Below are 19,243 nucleotides of genomic sequence, written 5' to 3'. Positions count from 1 at the left end.
AGGATCCTTTTTAGTAGAGAAACAGGCCAAGGCTTTCAGTCTAAGACTGCATAAAAGACCCCCACAATTCACTTAATTTTCCTGGGCCTTTTTTTCCTTTTCTATAAAATGGGGACAGCAGTATTATGCTTCTGCCTACCCCAAAGTGGATCCAATGAGATTCTGCCTGCAAAAGTGCTTTAATTTAGACACTTGACCTTAGTCCCCGTTGTTGAGCAGACTCAGATACTGTTCTACGAGGGAGGGCATGCAGCTTTAGGGAATGGCCCTGGAGACCCAGCCACCTGTGAGCTACAGGGTCACATCTCTGATCTTAACTTCCTCACCTGAAAAAGGAGAAGACAGCACCAGGGCTGTCCAATAAGGGTTAAATGCAATTGTCTCTGTACCAATACTTGGTGTCTGGCACTTAGCGCATGTTCAGTAAAAATCCATTAATAATAACAATATAGTTATACCATTATTGTTCTTGGGCTCCCTTCCTTTGATGTTTTCACTTCCCTAGAGCAGAAGTTCCCTGGCATTGGACCAAGAACATCTTTCCTTTGGCCAGGGGTCCATTTTCCATGCAACAGTATTTGTTCCTTGTGATTTAGTTGCCATTTGGCTGGAGAATTAAGTCCGAAATCTGACTCCCTTTATAAATTGATGAGTCTTCTCGCTACCCAAGGCCCAAATAACTACTTACGAAGTGAAAAAAACAGTCCATCAACAGGTCTTTTTGTTTGTTTTTTGTTTTTGCTTTGCTCCTGAAATGCCAAATATTTGGTATTTTATAATTCTTTAATTTTGGCATCTGGTACATACAGTCTGAGTAACCCTACAGGGACACTCATAGATCTTGGACTGGTAACTTGGCTACAATGCTTCAATCTAATGTCAACGAACTAGACCGTTATTGCCAAAATCAAAAATTAAAGAGGGAGAGGAGCAAAACAGCTTGGAAATTAATGACTTTTTTCAACATCTTGTCTGTGTTTCCTACCCAAATAGCTTACTGCTTCTTGTCCCCAATGTGGGAAACAGAAATGGCAAAGGGCTGCAACACCCGTCCAATGCAGTCCTGGTCTGAGAATCAGCACAAAGAAAAGGACTAAAAGAGATAATGAAATGTAGAAAGCCTGTGAAATTTATATTACCACTGCAGACATGTTTATTAAAACCCAGGCAAGTATTACTTTTGCTTCGGAAATAGGACATAAGAGGAAATTTATGGAGAGGAGAATGTTTGGATGACTATCTCGCAGACATAAAGCTCTTAAGGCAGAGCAGTTTTAATTAAGAACAGCATCCTGTGTGAAGTGTTACACCCAAAATAGATCCTAGGGGGGATTCAGTGAAGGGATACATCAATTTCAGACATCTGGAATCCAATTAATAACTTCAGTGCTCTTACATAGCAAATGCTACTATGTTGTAATTCTTACCGACGTTCTCCGAATGGGAGCTGGATTTCCATAGGGAGGGAAACTGCAGTCATCCTATGGCATAAACTGCATGTTGCCCAAAATGCCCAAGTTTGTTTTCATTCGTGGCCTGCGTTGATGTAGTTCTACTGAACAACTGGGTATCTGCAAGCCCATCACTCAGTACAAAAGTTACGATATTGATGCCCTACACCTAACCACACAATGAGCCCACACCCCACCCTTCCCCCCACAGAGTTACCCATCACCCTGAATCTCATGGTCTCATTGCTTCACTTCTTTTTACATAGTTTTAGGCATCTCTGTGCATTTTTTTAAAAGGATATATTTTTAAGTTGTTTTTTAACTTTATTAAAAAAAAAAAGCATCCTACTGCATATTATCTTTTAGAAGTTATTATTTCCTTCATTATATGTTAAGATTTGTCCACAGGGGCTAATTGTCTCTTTCAAACAATTCTTTTGATCACTGTATAATGTTCCATTATGTGAATATATCACAGTTTATTCATCTACTTTCTGAAGAACATTGGTCACTTCCAGTTTTTGGCTGTTTTAATTAGAGCTGCTTTGAACATTCTCAGACAATTGAGAAACTTTTCTCTCGAGTATATACCTGGGGAGAGTATTGGCGGGTCACAGGGTGTTGTGAATGTCAGCTTTAGGAGATCAGGCCAAACCATCTTCCAAAGAGGGTGCTGCAACATATCCTCTCACCTGCACTGCCATGGGGATCCCGAGGGTCTCCAGGCCATGGAATCACAAGATTTCGGTGTAGCTCAAATTCTTCAACATTTGAAAGTGGTATTTGTATGTGAACTTGATCTCGTGCTGTGTGACCTGAACCTAGGACATAAAGCTGAAGCTGAGATATATGTGCAGAGGTTGGGGAAGGGAGAATCAGACTTAGGCTTCCTGGTACCACTTGTCAGTTGGGGTCCTGTTGTTTCAGGGCAGGGTAAAATCTCAAGCCAGTGCGCGAGTGCCCCTTGGATAGTTGGACTGGAGAACTGCAAATATTGGTTTCAGACCCTGATTCTAGGAACAAGCATTTTTCAAATATTTGTTTCTGGGACTTTAAACAGATACCTAAAATTTTAAGAAGCTACTTTAAGGCATTTTGATCTTTTATCCTTTAAAAAGCAACCAGACTCCTTTAAACCCCTGAGCAACACTGAGGTGAGATTAATTAAAAGATTAGGACTCTTAAAAGATTTTTATGGGTTTTCAATTCACAAAGTTGTAACTCCTATCAATGACATTTAAAATCAAGCCATATATAGATATACATACATACATATATACACACACATATATACATGAGTCAAGCCTGAATTTTCATATATAATTTATATAAATAGTGTATTAATAAATGTAAGTATAAATCCCAGGCTTGGCTCCTTCTATAGTACCTCTTGAGCATCTCAGTAATAAATAAATGAGAGGTTTGATGCACAGCAGGAAGCTGGAAAAGGTGAAGGTGTCTCTTTTCTAGCCTGATGCTTCGAAATAATCCCAAGCCTGGCATTGCATTTTAAGTGTTCGCTGTGGTGAAGCTGTTATGTGTTTATGTTTGCAGTTGGCTTACATCTGTTTTTTGTACTGATTTCTGGATTATGGTCACTTATAGGGTATATAAAATGAGCAGTTGAGCCTGTAACAAGGAAATCTCAGTTTCTTTCAAGTATTCTGTTTTTTGTTGTTTTTTGTTTTTTTTTTAAAGGCATTTGAAATCCTTTGTGACAAAGATCTGCTGTCACGCATGGTAAGCTTAGCGTTTCAGCAGCATCTAAGGCTTTACGTCTTCATTAAAGGAGGGTTTTAAATGAGATAGAGAAAGGTATTCGGGAAAGGTTGGCTCCTAATTTATTTGTGCAACTCACACTGCCAGGCTTTGAAGGGCACTGGCAGGGCTCCATGAGAAGTGAATGGGCTTGTGAATAACAGAGGGCACGTTACTTTCAATGGGCATGTAGCAGCTTTGTGGGGTGTGGCTTCATAACCAGAGGCAGAATGATTACCTTGTGGAAAGAAGAAATTCATGACCAGTCCAGGGGAGTGGTGAGTACCCTTGGAATATGGATTTTATGTTCGTCATTTTTCATCTGCCAATATGGGGGTTCCGGTGCCAGGCACCTGGCCGGATGGATTGGGGTAGCCCTTTTAGCTCTGCCAAACATATGGTGAACATTCAGAAAGCCACTTTCGAGGTCAGCCTGTGTCCTTGCTGCTCCAAGGTGGTAACTGCTTGTGCAAATAGCTTGCCGCTTGCTTGCTTTTCCATGGAAAATTCCCTATCAAGAGGTCTTGGTATTAAGAACAGGTAGAGGCCCAATAAGCAGAACTCAAGCCACAACGTGGCCTTGCCCTATCTTAGAGGGAAAGCTGGGCCCAGAGAGTCCAGCTGGCCTCTCTACCTTCAGCTCACGGAGTCTGGACTTTGCACATCTTCACTTGATTAGTATTCTGCAGAGCCCAGTAAAAATAGGTACCCAGCCAGGGTGATGTGATGGAATCAGCCAATCCCTCAGTTAGCACTTGTGCATCTAGTGCTAAAGGGAAGGGGACTGGCCCCTTCTTTAGCCATTTCCTCTTTCTGCTCCTGTCACTGGTCTTGAGCCAGTGCACAGACCACACACATACTGCTGTGCTTCCGCTGGGTCTGAGCCCTTGCTGATCCTTCTCAAGCCTCCTTGTCACTTCAACAGAGCAGTCTATCCTGCCCACACTGTCTAATGTACTTCTGTTATTTCCCTGGGAGGGTAGTAACCAATTTGATTACTTCCTAATTATCTGCCTTTTCTCCTCAAATGTAAGCCTCTCGAGGGCACTAAACCTTGTCCAGCTAGCTCACCATCGCACAGGATAATACAATGTCATAGATGTATTACTATGATTTGTTGAGTAATTTAATGAGTTCTGTAGAGAAATAAGCTTCTAATGCTTGGGGTGGGGGGTGCTGGATTGGGCACCCCCCACTCCGCAAACCTCCTTTGGTTTCTCCCCATGGGTTTTATCTTGAGGGCTTAGTGGTTGCTCCCTGTGGCAGCGTGCTGAGCAGGACTCTGAGGCCGTGTCTATGGCGGTATGCTTCTGGCTGTGTGTTTGATTACCTTCCTGCAGTATAGATGCTCCAGACAGTCACCTCGAGGAGAGCTCTCTTGCCTGGGCTGTTCTTCTAAAGATTCTGCATGGGACCTGTAGAAAAAGAAGCCATATTGTAGCAGGAGCAAATATGAAGCAAAACGTTCAGGAGATTCAAAAGAAACCAGAAATTGGCCCCTCGCCTTTTCTCTTTCCTCATTCTGAGTACCAAAGCTGACATCACTCTGGGAAGAAAGGAGAACACTCTCGGTCCAAGACACGGTGGGGGGAAGGCTTGCGGAACATGACTGGCCAAGGAAATTGCTTTTTTGTTGTTGTTAGGAAATTGCTTTTTGAATAAATGTTTCCTTTTCCAAAGTTTTGTTTCATCATGAAACTCCCTTTCAGAAGGAGTTTCATTTCATTTCTCGGTGAGCGTGTTTCTAGAAACAGGAGGCCTGAGGAAATCAAACTGGTAGAAATCTCTAGTTCCTGTTGCTTCACCAATTTCCTACCCATTAAAAAGCCAGTAAAGCTCCGATACAATGGAGCCCGGGGTGAGGTGTCGGGGATTAGTGATTATTTACTGAAAACTTGCCTGAGATGCAATTTCTCCCCTCAGAGGAGGCTCCCCAGCCCAATCCCGGTTTGGAGGTAGATCTGTGCTTGCAACTTCAGTTTTCTTCTCTGGGCTGCTTTATCACCTGTCCTATGTTAACCATAGGAAAGTCACCAAGTATTTACAGTATGGATACAAGGAGCCCACCAATCGTATTTCTGATCCAGACAACTACTGTTCCTCATTAGCCTTGTGACGTTGATTGAGTGATTCAAGTGTCTAGGAGACTGATGTTTCATCTGGAAAATGGGAATGATGAACTTATATAGGTACTATGTTGGGAGGGAAAACACCCTTAACCAACGCTTCTTGAAAACATACTGGGTGTCAGACTCCTCACGGCTTAGTAAGGAGATGGTCAGGACGTTACTGTCATTTGGTGATTTCTAACATACACATGAGGATTGGACAGGAAGTTTTCTACCAAATTAACTATTGGTGAGGGCTTATTATAATGGAAATACCAAGAACTGTTGGGTGAGCCCACTGATTTCTCTGCCGAGTCCCGGTAATCACTACTGCCATCATGGGATTTGCAGCTGAAATTCCCAGCCCAACTGAGGCAGGATCACGCTCATTCCTTAGGATCATGAGGCTCACTGTGGTAAGCCCTCAGGAAGATTTCAGCCCTGTGGTGTCCTAAAAATAAGAAGTTGGGTTTGTATTTTACTCTGTCTATGCTAATGATTCTCCAGTGTAGTGACTCCCATACCAACACCCCCAGCAGCCCCTCAAGGCTCACTTCCTGAGCCCTGTTCCTCAACTGCCCTGATGCCACATTGTAAGAACATTCTAATGGTGGCTGACCAGGAGGCAGCACGGCAGATGCAGGAGGCCCTGTCTGGGGTCACCTTTCTCAAATGTATGTTTCAGGTTAGCCTTACTGATTTCGCCTGTGACAAGACGAGGCTGCTCTTTTGTTTTCATCGAAATCAACCACATAAGACCAAGAGCAGAAGTGTCCCTTTGCTGAGCTGCTCCTAACAAGCTCCTGATGGAAAACGGCAAATTACAATGTCTGACCAATTACAGCCGCTTTATGATCGCAGGCATGTGCTCCACCAAACCTGACTGCCCACCCTCGTTTGTACAGGTTTTATAGGGTGCCTGGGATACTCTGAAGACCATTCACAGTATAGTCTATTGAGTAATAGCTGGTCCAAATGGTGACGCTGGCAAAGTCTCATTTGCTGCTTTGGCAATCGGCTTGACAATGTGATACTTTAATGTATAATTGGATAAGCAATTGGGTTCTGTTATAGTACAGTGGTTTGGCATAATTACTTTCCAGTGCTGTCATTTTCTAGTTAATAAATACTTTTGGGGGTTACAAATTCTTAAACATCAACACTCTATACCCTTTGAAAGTAGGGTGCCATTAATTAATATAAGATCTTATTTCAGCATTTTGGCCTCATTGGCAGCACTAAAAACAAAACAAAATAAAAACCAAAAAAATCTTCTGCTTTAACTCAAGCAAGTAAGGCTTCAGTCAGAGTGTGGGCAACTAATCAAATGATGAATGCTCTGTTGACTACCTGGATTTCTCTCCATCAGGGCAATAAGTAGGGCTTTGGAAACTTCACAGTGAATAAGAGGAAACCAGATGTCACTTGGTTGCACTTAGAGATCTCACCATGTGGCCATCAGTCCAGGATTCCAGCTCAAACAGAGTAAGAAGGGAGGCAGTTAACATATTTTTGCACAAAGAAATACTGGAAGATTCTCAGGTTTCTAAGAAAACACAAGTGGCTACCCAAGTTTGGCAGCCCAGACTTATTATTATTTTGCATCAAATGAAAGCAAGAGAGGATTCATTAGGACCCCAAGAAAGGCCTAAGTGGGTGACCATCTGCTCAATAACCAGCATGTAGAGAAAGGGTGTTTGGTGGTTGGGGGAGGAAATGTGTGCTCAAAGGATGCTGGCTGTGTGTGTGACAGAGTGAGAAAACATCCAGAACCATGAAATGTAACTCAAGTTGACCTAAATGGTCCAAGAAGCCTTCTTGGGGAGTTTGGGAAGCGTGTGACTGAGGAGAGGCGCATACTGGGCAGGGCAGGAAGGATTTTTATGCCGGTTCAGAGCAGAGTGAGCAAGGGAGACAACTTCCATGTTGCTTTACAAAGGGCCCAGAAGGAACCTGTCGGAAAAAGGTCTGCATGCTCCAGGCAAGCACTGAGCCCCCGTGTCTAATTCCAGATGTTGCCACCAAGTCACCACCACACTGGTGCATGGGGCAGCTGAGCTCCCCTCTGTCCCCACCACCACCTCCTCGACCACGTCCATGCCTGCCCAGTTCCCATAGTTTCTGGTCTGGCTGCCGCAGGAGCCAGAAGCTCTAACTCATTCTCCAGCAAGGCCACTCTGTGAAAAACTGTTCTAAGATTTTCACTCCCCTGCTTCCAACCCTTTAATGTCTTCTTTGGGGCAAAAATAAAATCCACATTTCTCAGCCATCCCTATGAGCTGCAAATGATCTTCCATGTCCCTTACATTTCTAGTCACTCAACCAAGATTCCTTTTTCCTCAGTGCTCTGCACTTCTGCTCTGTGTGAAATAGCCCTTCTCCCTCCTCTTTGCCTCAGGGATTTCTAGCCATTGTTCCCATCTCAGCTTAACCAGCACTTCTTTGGGGAAGCCTTCCTTCCAAAACCCCTCTCTACCCTTCCACCGTCTCTACAGATCTTAAGGCACTGGTCGTTCTTCAGAGCTCTTAGAATATTAAATTATTTTGACTTTCAAGATCTGTTTAAAAAAAAAAAAATTCTGAAGCATTTTCCAGTTCAGCCCAATATAAACCACATCCCCAGTCTAGAAGGTCCACGTTTTAGCCTCACATTTTCAGTCACTTCCCTCCTCTCAGCTGAACCTCCCACCTCTGGACCATCTTTCAAGGTTAATGCCATGCTTAATGCTGTACTTCTGACACAGTTTTACTTAATCTATTTTTTAAATCGACTCCTTACCTTTAATAAATTTACTTTAAAAGGAAACTTGAGATGACATCATAAATGGGAGATAACCTTCAAAATAAATGTGATCTAAACAAAAGAATCTTATTAAATTCTAGCTAGAGTCTGGATGGTTCCCCTGTGTCTCTTAGAGGTCATGTTGGTCCCATGTTAAGGACATGCTAACACTGAGGCTTTCTTTTTGATTAATCAGAAGGGTTGGAAGACAATTGAAAATGGAATAACTTTCAGAAGGATTCAAAACTGTTTGTGGTTTTGAATCATAGACTAGAGGCCATCTTCGGGGCCACGGAGATATCTTCCCCATCTTTAAACCATGGGATGTTAAGGCTTCTCAACCTGGCAACTAAGGTTCAGTTCTCTTGACCACTCTGATCGATGGTCAGGTATGGCCACATCAGGATTCTTTGGGAAAGCGGGATGCATGCAGTCGGCAAAGTTGAACATTATGTGTCTGCTGAAGCTGTTGTCATTGTCCAGAATAACCTTGTCCTTAAAATCCCACCACCATCTTTTGAGCCCAGGTCAAACCCCAATTTTGTAAAGTCAACCCAAGACCCCATCCTGGGTATTCTGAGAGCACTATGATAGAACTTCTCACCCAGCCCAGTCCTTATACCAGACTGACTTGTATTATATTAAACATATGTATAAATCTGGTCTGCCCTGTAAGGTGGTAAGACCCCAGAAGGCACAGATTTTTGGCTTCTTCATCTTTATAGTTAGCGTAAGACCTACAGCAGTGCCTGGGATATATCATGTGCTCAACAAATGATTGTTGGCTAAGTTGAAAGTAGAGGCAAAGAATCAGATCTGAAAAAAAAAATTATAGATTTACTTCCCTATTCCTTGATATTATTTCCCTTTCAAAACTTTATATAAACACCTGTCTGAACAGAGCCATCAACCCATAAGAAATAGTTGAAGCTTTCTGCTCTTTATGTTGTTTTACAAAACTAATAACAATGAAATATATTAATGTACTTTATAACAACACCCAAGTTTATATGCAGCCACTTGCTTCTTTAAGAAGTGGTATTAAATTGTTTCTCCCCTCATACCCTACCCACTGAAGACAATTTTGCATTTTACTACAGGTTAGTTCTGAGTTCTGAAAAACATTTAAATTATGGTGCATCATTCTTCCCACTGTATTCCATTACAGAGCTATAAAAAAAGTCAATAGCCAAGGCAGTTTGAGCATTACATCAGGGAATTAATCTTTACCCCACATACCTCCCGATAGCATGCTCAATACCCGGGAAGGAGCGGAATGTCACCATTGATGCCTATCAGTACTTCAGTCAGAAATCCTGTTAACACTACCTTCCCCAAAACCATTTCAGGCAGATAAAGTGGAATGACTGCAGATACATTTTTTTAAATCTCTTTTCACAGCTATATAGAAATAGAATGCTCTTCCAGGAGCCATCACAGACTTCACTCTGTTGAATGTGAATAAAGACTTTTTGGTTCAAATTTTTGCAAACTTTGTAACTTAGGTGAGCACTTTTCCTCTAAAGAACCAAGTGCCTGTGAAAACAATGTCATCTGTTCAACAATTTCCTTGTTGCATGGAGAGAAGGAGAGCGACGTGCTGGGGTGCTAAGCATTTTCATGGCCATTTAACTTACGTGATGTAATTATCAGGAGGAAAGACAGAGCACTGTAGTGTGTTGAATCCCAGACAGTCACCTGGAAGGAGCACTGTTCTTTGATGTACTACTAACAGAGAAAAACACTGCCAATAAAATGATGACACACCATTGATTGTGGAACACACTTTGATTTCAGAGATGTGAAAATGTGAAAAGGTGCATGCCTGAGAACCAAAGAGCTATGAGATTTAAAGGGAGCTGGTGATTTACTCTTCGTTTCTTGCACTAATAAGCCTTAGAGTGCACCCAATGCTCGCCTTGAGTTTGTTCGTCCTTTGGATAGCTTGCATCTTTTCCAGGATTCACAGCTCGGCAGGTTTAGGAACAACCTAAAAGTGAGCCAAGTACTTCCTGTGGTCTTTTTCAAAGGGGTCTCCTGGACCAAGTTACTAGATAAAATACAGGAAGAAGTCTAGTTAAGTCTGAATTTCAGATAAACAAATAATACTTACCAGTAACAGTATGTCCCAAATACTGGATGAGATATACAGGACACTCATTTCATTTGTTTTAGTATTTTTTTTTTTTTTTTTCGCTGACTCTGGGGCCTGCCCCCAAGGTGATTTGACTTCATTTGACCATTACCACATGCTTTTTACTCTAGGACCATGACCTTTGCCTCTGAGGAGCCTCCATTAATACCTTATCCATTCCTTACGACAACCCTGAGAGTTAGGGATTATTCTAAGATATTTTAGATCTGAAGGAGCTAAATTTCCTCCTCAGGTTTAAATGTGTCAGTAGGTTCTTTGGTATGGGCCTGAATTTTGACCATAGCTCTTAATCCTTTTACAGGATATTGAAGGTCGAAAAGACACATATCACTGGGGAACCATGAAGATAGGAAAAACACTTTTGCTCTTGGCCATAAGGTCTCTGCGTTGGTCAGTGATCACTGTCATGGGACAGCGTACGTAGCCTAAGAATAGTTGTTTGCTGTTGCTGTGACTACTACTATGTGCCCAGCACATCACTGCTCACAACTCTTACTGCTCCCTTTTACAGAGGGTAAAACTGAGGCACAAAGAGGTTAAGGAGCTTGCCCCTCTCATTGTCAATGTCTGGGCCTAACCTCATCTTCTTGGAGAGAAGTTGCTGGATGTTCCTTAGAACCCCCATCACTCTTTATTATAGTACTCTGTTTCTTTTTCAAACTCAGCTGACTCTCAAAAGCCTTTCAGACTGGGCCGTGCCTTCCCAGCAACAGTCCTCCCACTTGGAAATGCCCCTCACATTGATAATTAACCATTTGGTGTCTATTCTCCCTATCTGGGGGCCCCCTGAAGACAGTAACGGGGTCTGTTTCAGTGTTCTAATGCCAAGGTCAGCCCCTAGCATTACAGACACAGAATAAATACTGTGTGCATGAAGAAGTAGTCACTGCCTTTCCCCGTGGGCAGCCTAAATTAATCTGGAGGGTTCATCTGAATTGAACGCCCCCCCCCCCCCCCCCCCCCCCCCGGCATTAAAGCTTCCTCAAGGCATTTAGTACCTTCTGGATGAACAGCCATTGGAGGTAATTAGAGTTGATCTCTGCAGGTCTGCAACGCTTGTACCGTCCAGGTTCTTGGGTTGCCTCAGGGAAACAGAAATTCACTCCAAACTACAGCATGTTTAATTTCCAGGTCACCTGGGTGGCTCTTCTGAGGCACAAGTCTTATTCACCAGGATCTTTCCTGGGCTCCCTATTTCTGCTGAGACTGAAAACTTACTCAAAGTCTCCTGAACCAGATCAGCATCCTAGTGTTGCTGGGACAAGCCCTGTGGCCCAGACACTTTTTGACAGAATGAGAATAGAAGCAAAACAGTTCCGGAGCAGGGTTTCCAAGGAAAGCCTCTACTCTGTGGACAGGACAAAAAGCACTGGGCTCGAAGGCAGATGTATTATTTCTCAGGTACATGGGTTCTGTCTGTCCACATACACGTTTCTCCCAAGGGCGGGGCTTCTCAACAGTAAGTGCACCTTAGAATGAGCTGAGAAGTTGGAAAAAAAAAAAAAAATCCCCAAACTCGGGCCTTGTCCAGACAAATTAAAGCAGATCCCCTGTGTGCACCCGGGCAATAGCAGTTTCTTGAGTTCGCCAGGGGATGCCAGCGGGCAGCTAGCACTGAACACGGCTGTCCTAAAGAAAGCCCCACGCTTCCATCTGGGAGTTTTCGGAGGGAAACCTCTAAGTTTTAAAAGCCATATACAACAGAGCTTTGCAAATATGATTAGTTTTTGTTTTATTTATTCCCTACCTCGCATAAACAACTTGGAAGTGTCGGCACAACGTTGCCATCTGTAAGGCATATGACAAAAACAGACGGTCGCCTAATAACCAGGGAGGCATTAGCGCTCACAGACTCTAAATTATTTGGATTCATCTGGTATGATCTGTGGTGATGAAGCCACTTAATGTTTGATTTCTGGGTCTTTTCGATGGCAGCACCAGAAGTGGGGAGGCCATATTTTCCAGGCTGTATATATTGTTCTTTGTCATCCTATTGGATTGTTACAAGAGGGATTTATAACAGACCTAAAGCTAGTATCAAAATGAAAATTAGTTCTCGAGTAGAAAAATAGCAATCCCATTTGCCTCGCCCGTAGCAATTGCATCATATCTGCCTCTGCAAGGAAGGAAATGACTTCTTAATGTGGTTTTCTTCCACTAAGGAGAATTAAATCTATGTGGCAAAATGTAAAACTAGAGTGCTGGCAGCCATATTCTGAATGGAAGATCCTTGACTCTCATCAACATACTTGTGGCCCAGTCATATGCTAATGAACCTCATTTAGGCTCAGACTTACCCCAAGTGGAAATACAGCTCAGCTGGAGAGCTGGGCTATCATTCCTTCACTGTTTTCCTTTGTGCAGCAAAGTTTGCTCTGAACTACGGGGAAATTTCCCCATCTGCTGCAAGGGGCCACATGGTTCAGGGTGGGGAAGAGGGGGTATGGGGTGTCTCTGCGTTAGATTTACAGTGATTTGGGCCTGAGATAGGAAATTCCATTATGGCAGTGGAGAGACTTTTTGCTGAGGCAGCAAGATACTTTTCAAAGGATCTGCCTTTTGTGGGGGTATGCACCTGGCAGGCGGAGCTGGCCACTCTTTGGTGGCCTGGCAGTTCCTCTGGGATAGAGAAAATCGCGAAAATTATAGTGAACAACTCCATCACTGCCTAGCTGGGTGAGAAGTTCAACAAGCGAAGGAACTTCCTCGGATCTCCATTTCTTCCTTGGTAAAATGGAGCTAAGTAGTCCCTGCCTTATGTATAGATGATGGTACAGATTAAATGAAATGATACACATCAAAGAAACTACCCGTTCATATCATAAATACCAGCCATCATTGGTGCTGTTAAATCATTTACCTCAATCTCTTCAAATGACTTACAAAATACTACACCGTGCATCCTAGGAATTTACCTTTAGCATTTTACAACGGATAAAGCCCCACACAGGAATAACAAATCTAGTTAATAAAACTGAATTGCAATAGGAGATGAAGGGGAGAAATTGAGCTCTTCCAATGAAAAGTTCTGAGAACATCTTCTGATAGAATTGAAATTTTATTTACTTTCTCTGTAAATCTGAGACATATACAAGGTGTCTTAAAAAATAAATGCAGGTGTTTGAAGAGGATTTTAAAATGATTTAATTGAGTTAGATCAATTGTTAATTTTTTGATGTTTTCTTTTTTTTTTTTTTTTTTTAAGCTGTTTGCCTCCCTAAGGCTCTTTTAATGAATATGCTCTTATTTCTCACTCAGTACTCATGGCTCTTGTAATATTATCATGATTTGCTTGGGCTGGTTTGGTTCACTGAACAAAATGTCTAGTAGGTAAACTGCAGGCCAGCTTAGGGGAATGATCATGGGTAGGGGGCCAACTCCCTGTCTTCAATGTCAGTGAGTAAAATAAATGAGCGATGCCAGCTGAGCCTAAGACTAGAGAGTGGTGGGGGTTATGGAACATGGGAGGGTGCTCCCCTCTGTGACCCCCACTCACCACCTCCTCAGATAAGACAAGGCATGGAAGGGACCACAGGCTAGCCTAATCTGGTTATTTGATCACAAAAGCTGGAAATGAGGATTCTTACTTCCCTATTTTCAAATGTGGGCAACTAGTGCAATGAAAAGACACACAACCTTCCAGCCTCTGATGTGCACAATTGTGTTCAGCCCACAACACTTGTTCTGAGTTCCTGAGGACCCATTCATGAGCTGATTCCATTGTTTCCTCCAAAGCTCCAGAAACATGACAAGGAAGAGGAGGACGCCCCAACCTTGTGGAGGTCCGAGGAGGAAATGGCAGCAGAAGCCGCAACCCTGCGGGCCTACTTTCAGTGACTGTGCAGGTAAACACCGGGCATTTCATCACTCACACCCTCCATGGGGCCCTAGAAGGAGGCTCCCTGCCCAGGATGGGTACAGACAAGCAGGCGCAGGAGGGTTCAAAGACATGAAAGCCAGAGTGGAGAAAACCCTGACCCTCGAGGCATGGATTCCTACCTCTGGGTTTCCTTTGCCTCCCTGCCTGCCTGCCACCTTCTACGGGGGACTCTCCTGTCTGCTGCCTTCCTTCCAGTCTACCTCAAGTCACTGTCCTGCCCTTCTCCAAACCAACCTCACCAAGCAGGCCAAAAGAGTTTGCAGTGCAAACCTGATCATTTAAAAAGCCCAAACCCTTAGAGAGCTCACGTCTCAGATTCCCTCCTTAGGCTTCACAGTGCTGTAAGCCAGCTCACAACCTCCTGACTAGATCTTTCTTCCACTTGGATCTCTTCTCCTCAGCTAAATGGTCTTTTTTTTTTTTTTTTAAGATTTATTTATTTATTTTAGAGAGGAGAGGGGAGGGGCAGAGAGAATCTCAAGCAGACTCTGCAACTGAGCCTGACACAAGGCGCGATCTCACCACCCTGGGATTGTGACCTGAGCCCAAATCAAGAGTTAGATGCTCAACAGATGGAGCCACCCAGACACCCTGGTTTTATGTTTCCCTTTAGTTTTGGCTGCTGGGAAGCTCAAGGTCACAGGGAAAGGTCAGACATGATAGAATTATTTCTTTGCATTACTGAATGTTTAACTGTTGGGAGATCACAGATTTAAGATTCTGGTAGAAGGCGATAGCCAGTCTCCTTCAAAATACGTATATACACCAAATTTTTATGTGTTGTCCAGGGCCTCATGGATCTTCTGAAATACACTAATAAATGGGGTTGCCATGAAATATCGGGGCATCCCTAGGCTAAAATGTACCACGTAGCCTGCATTTTATCTGTCAGCCCTGTTAATAAACCTCCTTCCATGGACCTTGGATTAAGCACTTTTCCCCTGAATAGTTTCTTTTTGAAATAGGCTGCTTCATGCAGTCTTGTGTTTACATTATAAGCTGCTAAAGTAGATTAGACACAAATTAAAAACACAATTGGTGAATATTGGTAGCAATTAAATTATATAAAATTGTATCCACCACTTAGTGATCATGATTTTTAGGTAGGAAACACCTTCATAGTATTCTGTTTTCACTTTGAAATAGACATCTTTTTTAGATAGTTTTTAATATACATGCATTTCTTGGGCATTTTCTCCCCACCCTCCTTTTTAAAGTATCCTAATTACTTAAAGACCCACTATCAATGGCCTTTCACCCATTATTGTTTGAGGATGTCATAGCATTCAGGCACTTGCATTCTAGAATGCTTATTTCGCTGGAGAATGAAATCGGAGGATGTCATTGGTTTGTCCGTTCTGTATCCAGTTGCCTGAAGGGATACAGTGTAGTGCTAGCAGAAGCTGTCTTTGATCATTTATTCTGAACCTTTTTCACTGTTCACCTTCTCATTTATTCCTTACTCCCTCCCTCCTTAATTGCTCTGGATCAAGCTAGTCTGCCTAAAGAACAAAGACCCATAGGCATAGCCTCAGACCTCTTTCTACTCCTCTCATGAAAGCCAGTGTTTCCTATTGGAATGTCCCATTCAAATGGAATCACTGTTCTTCAGACTCAACTTATAAGGCTCCTTGCCCCCCAACCCTGGGTTTCTTACATAATGGGTACTTTCAGATAGAGGCGAGAAAACTCTAGGCTTTTCCTGAGGCTTGCTGAAATATAGAATTCTGCATTAGGATGCATTTTCTAGATGTTTTAAGAGGATTTAAACTTAGTACCCTAGTTTCCTGTATGCTTTGCTTTCTCAGTTTTTGCTTCTGTCCTGCCTTGAGGCCCCAAATCTCCTATCCTCCAGGTGAATCAACCTGCCTTGTAAATCTTGCCAGAAAGATAGTCATCCTAACTTCCTGTACAAACTGTTGCCATAGTGCCTGTGGGTTTTTAGATTATTAACATTAAGACCTGTCTTTACCGGTCTTTGGTTATAGACCAAACGAATCACCGTCAATGTTCTCAGCAGTCAAATGTGGGAATGGAGGAAAGGAGGGATGACGTGGGTTGCCAGATCGCACAGCTAGTACCTCGGAGGCTAGGGACTTAGACATAGGGTTCTAGGATTTCACCAAGAGCATCCTCATTTCCTGTAGGATAAAGGGACTACTATAGTACAGTCAGTTAAGTCAGTTAAGTGTCTGAACCTTGGTTTCGGCTCAGGTCCTTGTCTCAGGTCAGCCCTTTGTCGGGCTCAGTACTCAGGGAGGAGTTTGTTTGGGACTCTCTGTCCCTCTCTCTCTCAGCCCCTTTCCCTCTCTAAAAATCAGTCAATAAATCTTTAAAGGGACTATATATACTTCCCTTTAGAGACAAAGGGGAAAAGGAACATTCATTCCTGGAAACATGATCAATAAGTTGGTCTTCCTGGTTTTTCGACACTGCTCTCTCCTTCCTTTTCAAAATTCATCTACACAAAATGTTTATACAGTGTTAGGGGTTTACAGTACTTCTAAAATTTCATCAAATAAATACAGCTGTCCTGGGGCGCCTGGGTGGCTCAGTCAGTTAAGTGCCTGCCTTTGGCTCAGGTCATGATCCCAGAGTCCTGGGATTGGACCCCACATCAGGCTCCCTGCACAGTGAGAACCTGCTTCTCCCTCTGCCCCTCACCCCACTCATGCTCTCTGTCTCTCTAATAAATAAAATCTAAGTAAATAAATATAGGGCTGTCACACAATATTTGAATATACCTAGACCTGAAGAATTATTTATTGTTTATTTAAACTTCAGATAAACTTGGCCTCTCCAGTGTCTCTCCATTTACACCCTCAGCAGTGAGTCAGTCTCAGGCAGAGGCAGTGTCGAGCTGCCGCTGTCGCTCACTCAGCAGGCCTGTATGATTTGCAGCTTGCACAAGGGCAGGGACGATAGGCTGCAGCACCGGACTCGGTAACAGGAGCCGGCATTACCGAATTGAGAAGACATGGGTTCTCCGACCCCATCTTGCAGAGGATGAGAAAACCAGCACTCAGTGATGTTAAGTGTTATTTGGAGGCAAATAGTTGCAAGGGACAGAGCAGAGACAGAACCCAGTTACCCCCCAAAGACTATTCTCTTCGTGTCTGAACAGCCCGTCTTTGTTGAGAGAGCTCCACTGCCCAGCCAGCTCGGCCACTCTCCCCCAACTCCCCTTGCGCCCTTCGAATGTTCTCTTTATCCTCTTCATCTGCTCTGGTTGCCTGCCTGATTCCACCTTGAAGCACTTTCCCCTCTCTTCCCTGCTGCATGTCCCCTGCCAGCCTTGTTCATGCCCCCTACTCCGGCATCCGGCGCCCCAGCCACACCGCAGCTGGGCAGCGGGAACCCAAACGGGGCTGAATTTGCACCAACTGACTTTGCCCTCCTTGTACGTTGTTCCAAGACCAGCCTAATGCCTCCCTCGGCTGCCTGCCCTCTTTATTACATCCTATGACCATGTGCCCAAGAAATATGACCTTGGGCAAATACAGTGTTTCCCAAATCGCTCTCATTCCCATCTCCTCAGGCTTTTTTTTTTTTTTCATCTTTGTTTCCCACCAGGGTATTGTGTGCTCCTTAGTCACCTGATTCACTTCTAAACTTCATATCCTAACCTCAATGAAAAATGAGTATTACTTGCACTAGAAGTCAAGCATACAAACGAAGACGAAAGAAAAACAATGCTAATGAATTCAAGCGTGGTGTCGTTGCTTGCCTACACCAGTTGGAGCTGAGATTCATTCTCTCTTTGTTAAAAAAGAGAGGCTAGCCACCGTTACAGAGGCATTCGAGTCCTGCACCAGACTGGGACTCTCTATGTGACCTATTTAAAAGTATTGAAAGTAAGTTAAGCAAGGTTCAATGAAGGTCACCTAAAATTATCTTAAACAAATGATTCTCATCTTTGGAAAACAACAGTGGCCATCAGAATTCAAACACAGAGCAAGCGGGCTCCAGGCCTGTGGCAACCCCCTAAGCCAGTGCTCCCTAAGCCTCTTACCAGGAATGTGGAGAAGATAAGTCACCCAAGGGAACCAGAGTTGGCTTCCCCAGGGGTAAGAGGCCAGTCTCGTGTACCTGGCTAGAGGACACCGGGCAGGAAGCCCCACATTAGGCCCCTCATCTAGGCTGATTGGATCGGTTTGAAATCACTTCTTCTCCTGGGAGGTGAACTTACAGGGCTTGGCCTCAACACTTTGCCATTAGCCTACCTTAAAAACCAGTGTGTTAAAGAATGTGGAAACCTATACCCAGAGATGCCCAATACGGGAAATGGCCTATAATAGACAAAAAAAAACCCTGCTCTCTGCTGAATGTTCAGTGTGGAAATACCTAGCAACCTGTCAGTAAGCAGAAACCCCTGTTCTGTATCTTCTTCATGTATAAAACCACATTAATCCTCAGCATAGGACTGCCATAGGACCACAGAGATAAACATCCCAAAACTATGCACTGTTTTCTCAGCCTCTTGAAACCACCAGGGCATCAACACCCACTTAGTCGTATAGAATTCTCTTGATCTTCCCACGTGACCCTGCAGGAGGTTTTGGTACTCTACTTCCTATATCCTTTCTCCAGTAGAAAATGACTTTGAATTGCAGTTTCTTAAGCAATAGTGAAAAACAGGCATTGTCTTCACCAGGCATAGGCAGAGCCCACAGTCTAAGGGTTGCTGAATGGTGCTCCCTCCACTGGACAGACCCCTGATGAGGTGGAAATCCTTTGGTTCCAGGAATTCAACATCTGCCTTCTGCTTCGGTGAATTTATGCCTTGGCTCTACACAAGCCGGGCTGAGCTCTAGGATGCAGCTTTGCGATGGCTCTTTTAGTCTCTGCTCTGAATCCCATCAGAGGACGCTGCATCTGTATCCCTTATGTGAGCATCTTTCCTGGAGCATAGTAATTCTTCATGTGCGTATTTAACACTTGGGGTTGCTGCCTCCACACACCCATATTGAGTTTCCTACTTAATTTTAAACCAATGACTTGTGTCCTAGTGAGGGGAGGTTTTACTATCTCCCTGTCTCCTCTCCTGCTCCATGTTAGAATGGAGTGGGCTAAGTTGTTTGTAAAGTATGCAAGCATGGCCCGTAACTC

General features: G+C 43.6%; 1 protein-coding gene across 5 annotated transcripts in view; it reads left to right on the top strand.

The window, feature by feature from the left end:
* Positions 1-19,243, top strand: part of LOC111144098 (fragile histidine triad) — a 1,461,119-nt gene that overhangs the window by 1,421,933 nt on the left and 19,943 nt on the right. For all 5 annotated transcript variants that reach the window (XM_022498223.1, XM_022498224.1, XM_022498225.1 and 2 more), the window contains one exon: positions 13,990-14,099. In XM_022498223.1, coding sequence (XP_022353931.1) covers positions 13,990-14,091 — 102 coding nt within the window. In that variant the 3' untranslated portion in view covers positions 14,092-14,099. The remainder of the gene's footprint in view (positions 1-13,989; positions 14,100-19,243) is intronic.

The sequence above is a fragment of the Enhydra lutris genome, unplaced genomic scaffold (assembly GCF_002288905.1).
Source record: "Enhydra lutris kenyoni isolate GAN:26980312 unplaced genomic scaffold, ASM228890v2 scaffoldscaffold10, whole genome shotgun sequence".
Classification (NCBI taxonomy): Eukaryota; Metazoa; Chordata; class Mammalia; order Carnivora; family Mustelidae; genus Enhydra; species Enhydra lutris.
Note: the sequence above shows the minus strand (reverse complement) of the source record. Positions and strands in the feature narration are given on the sequence as shown.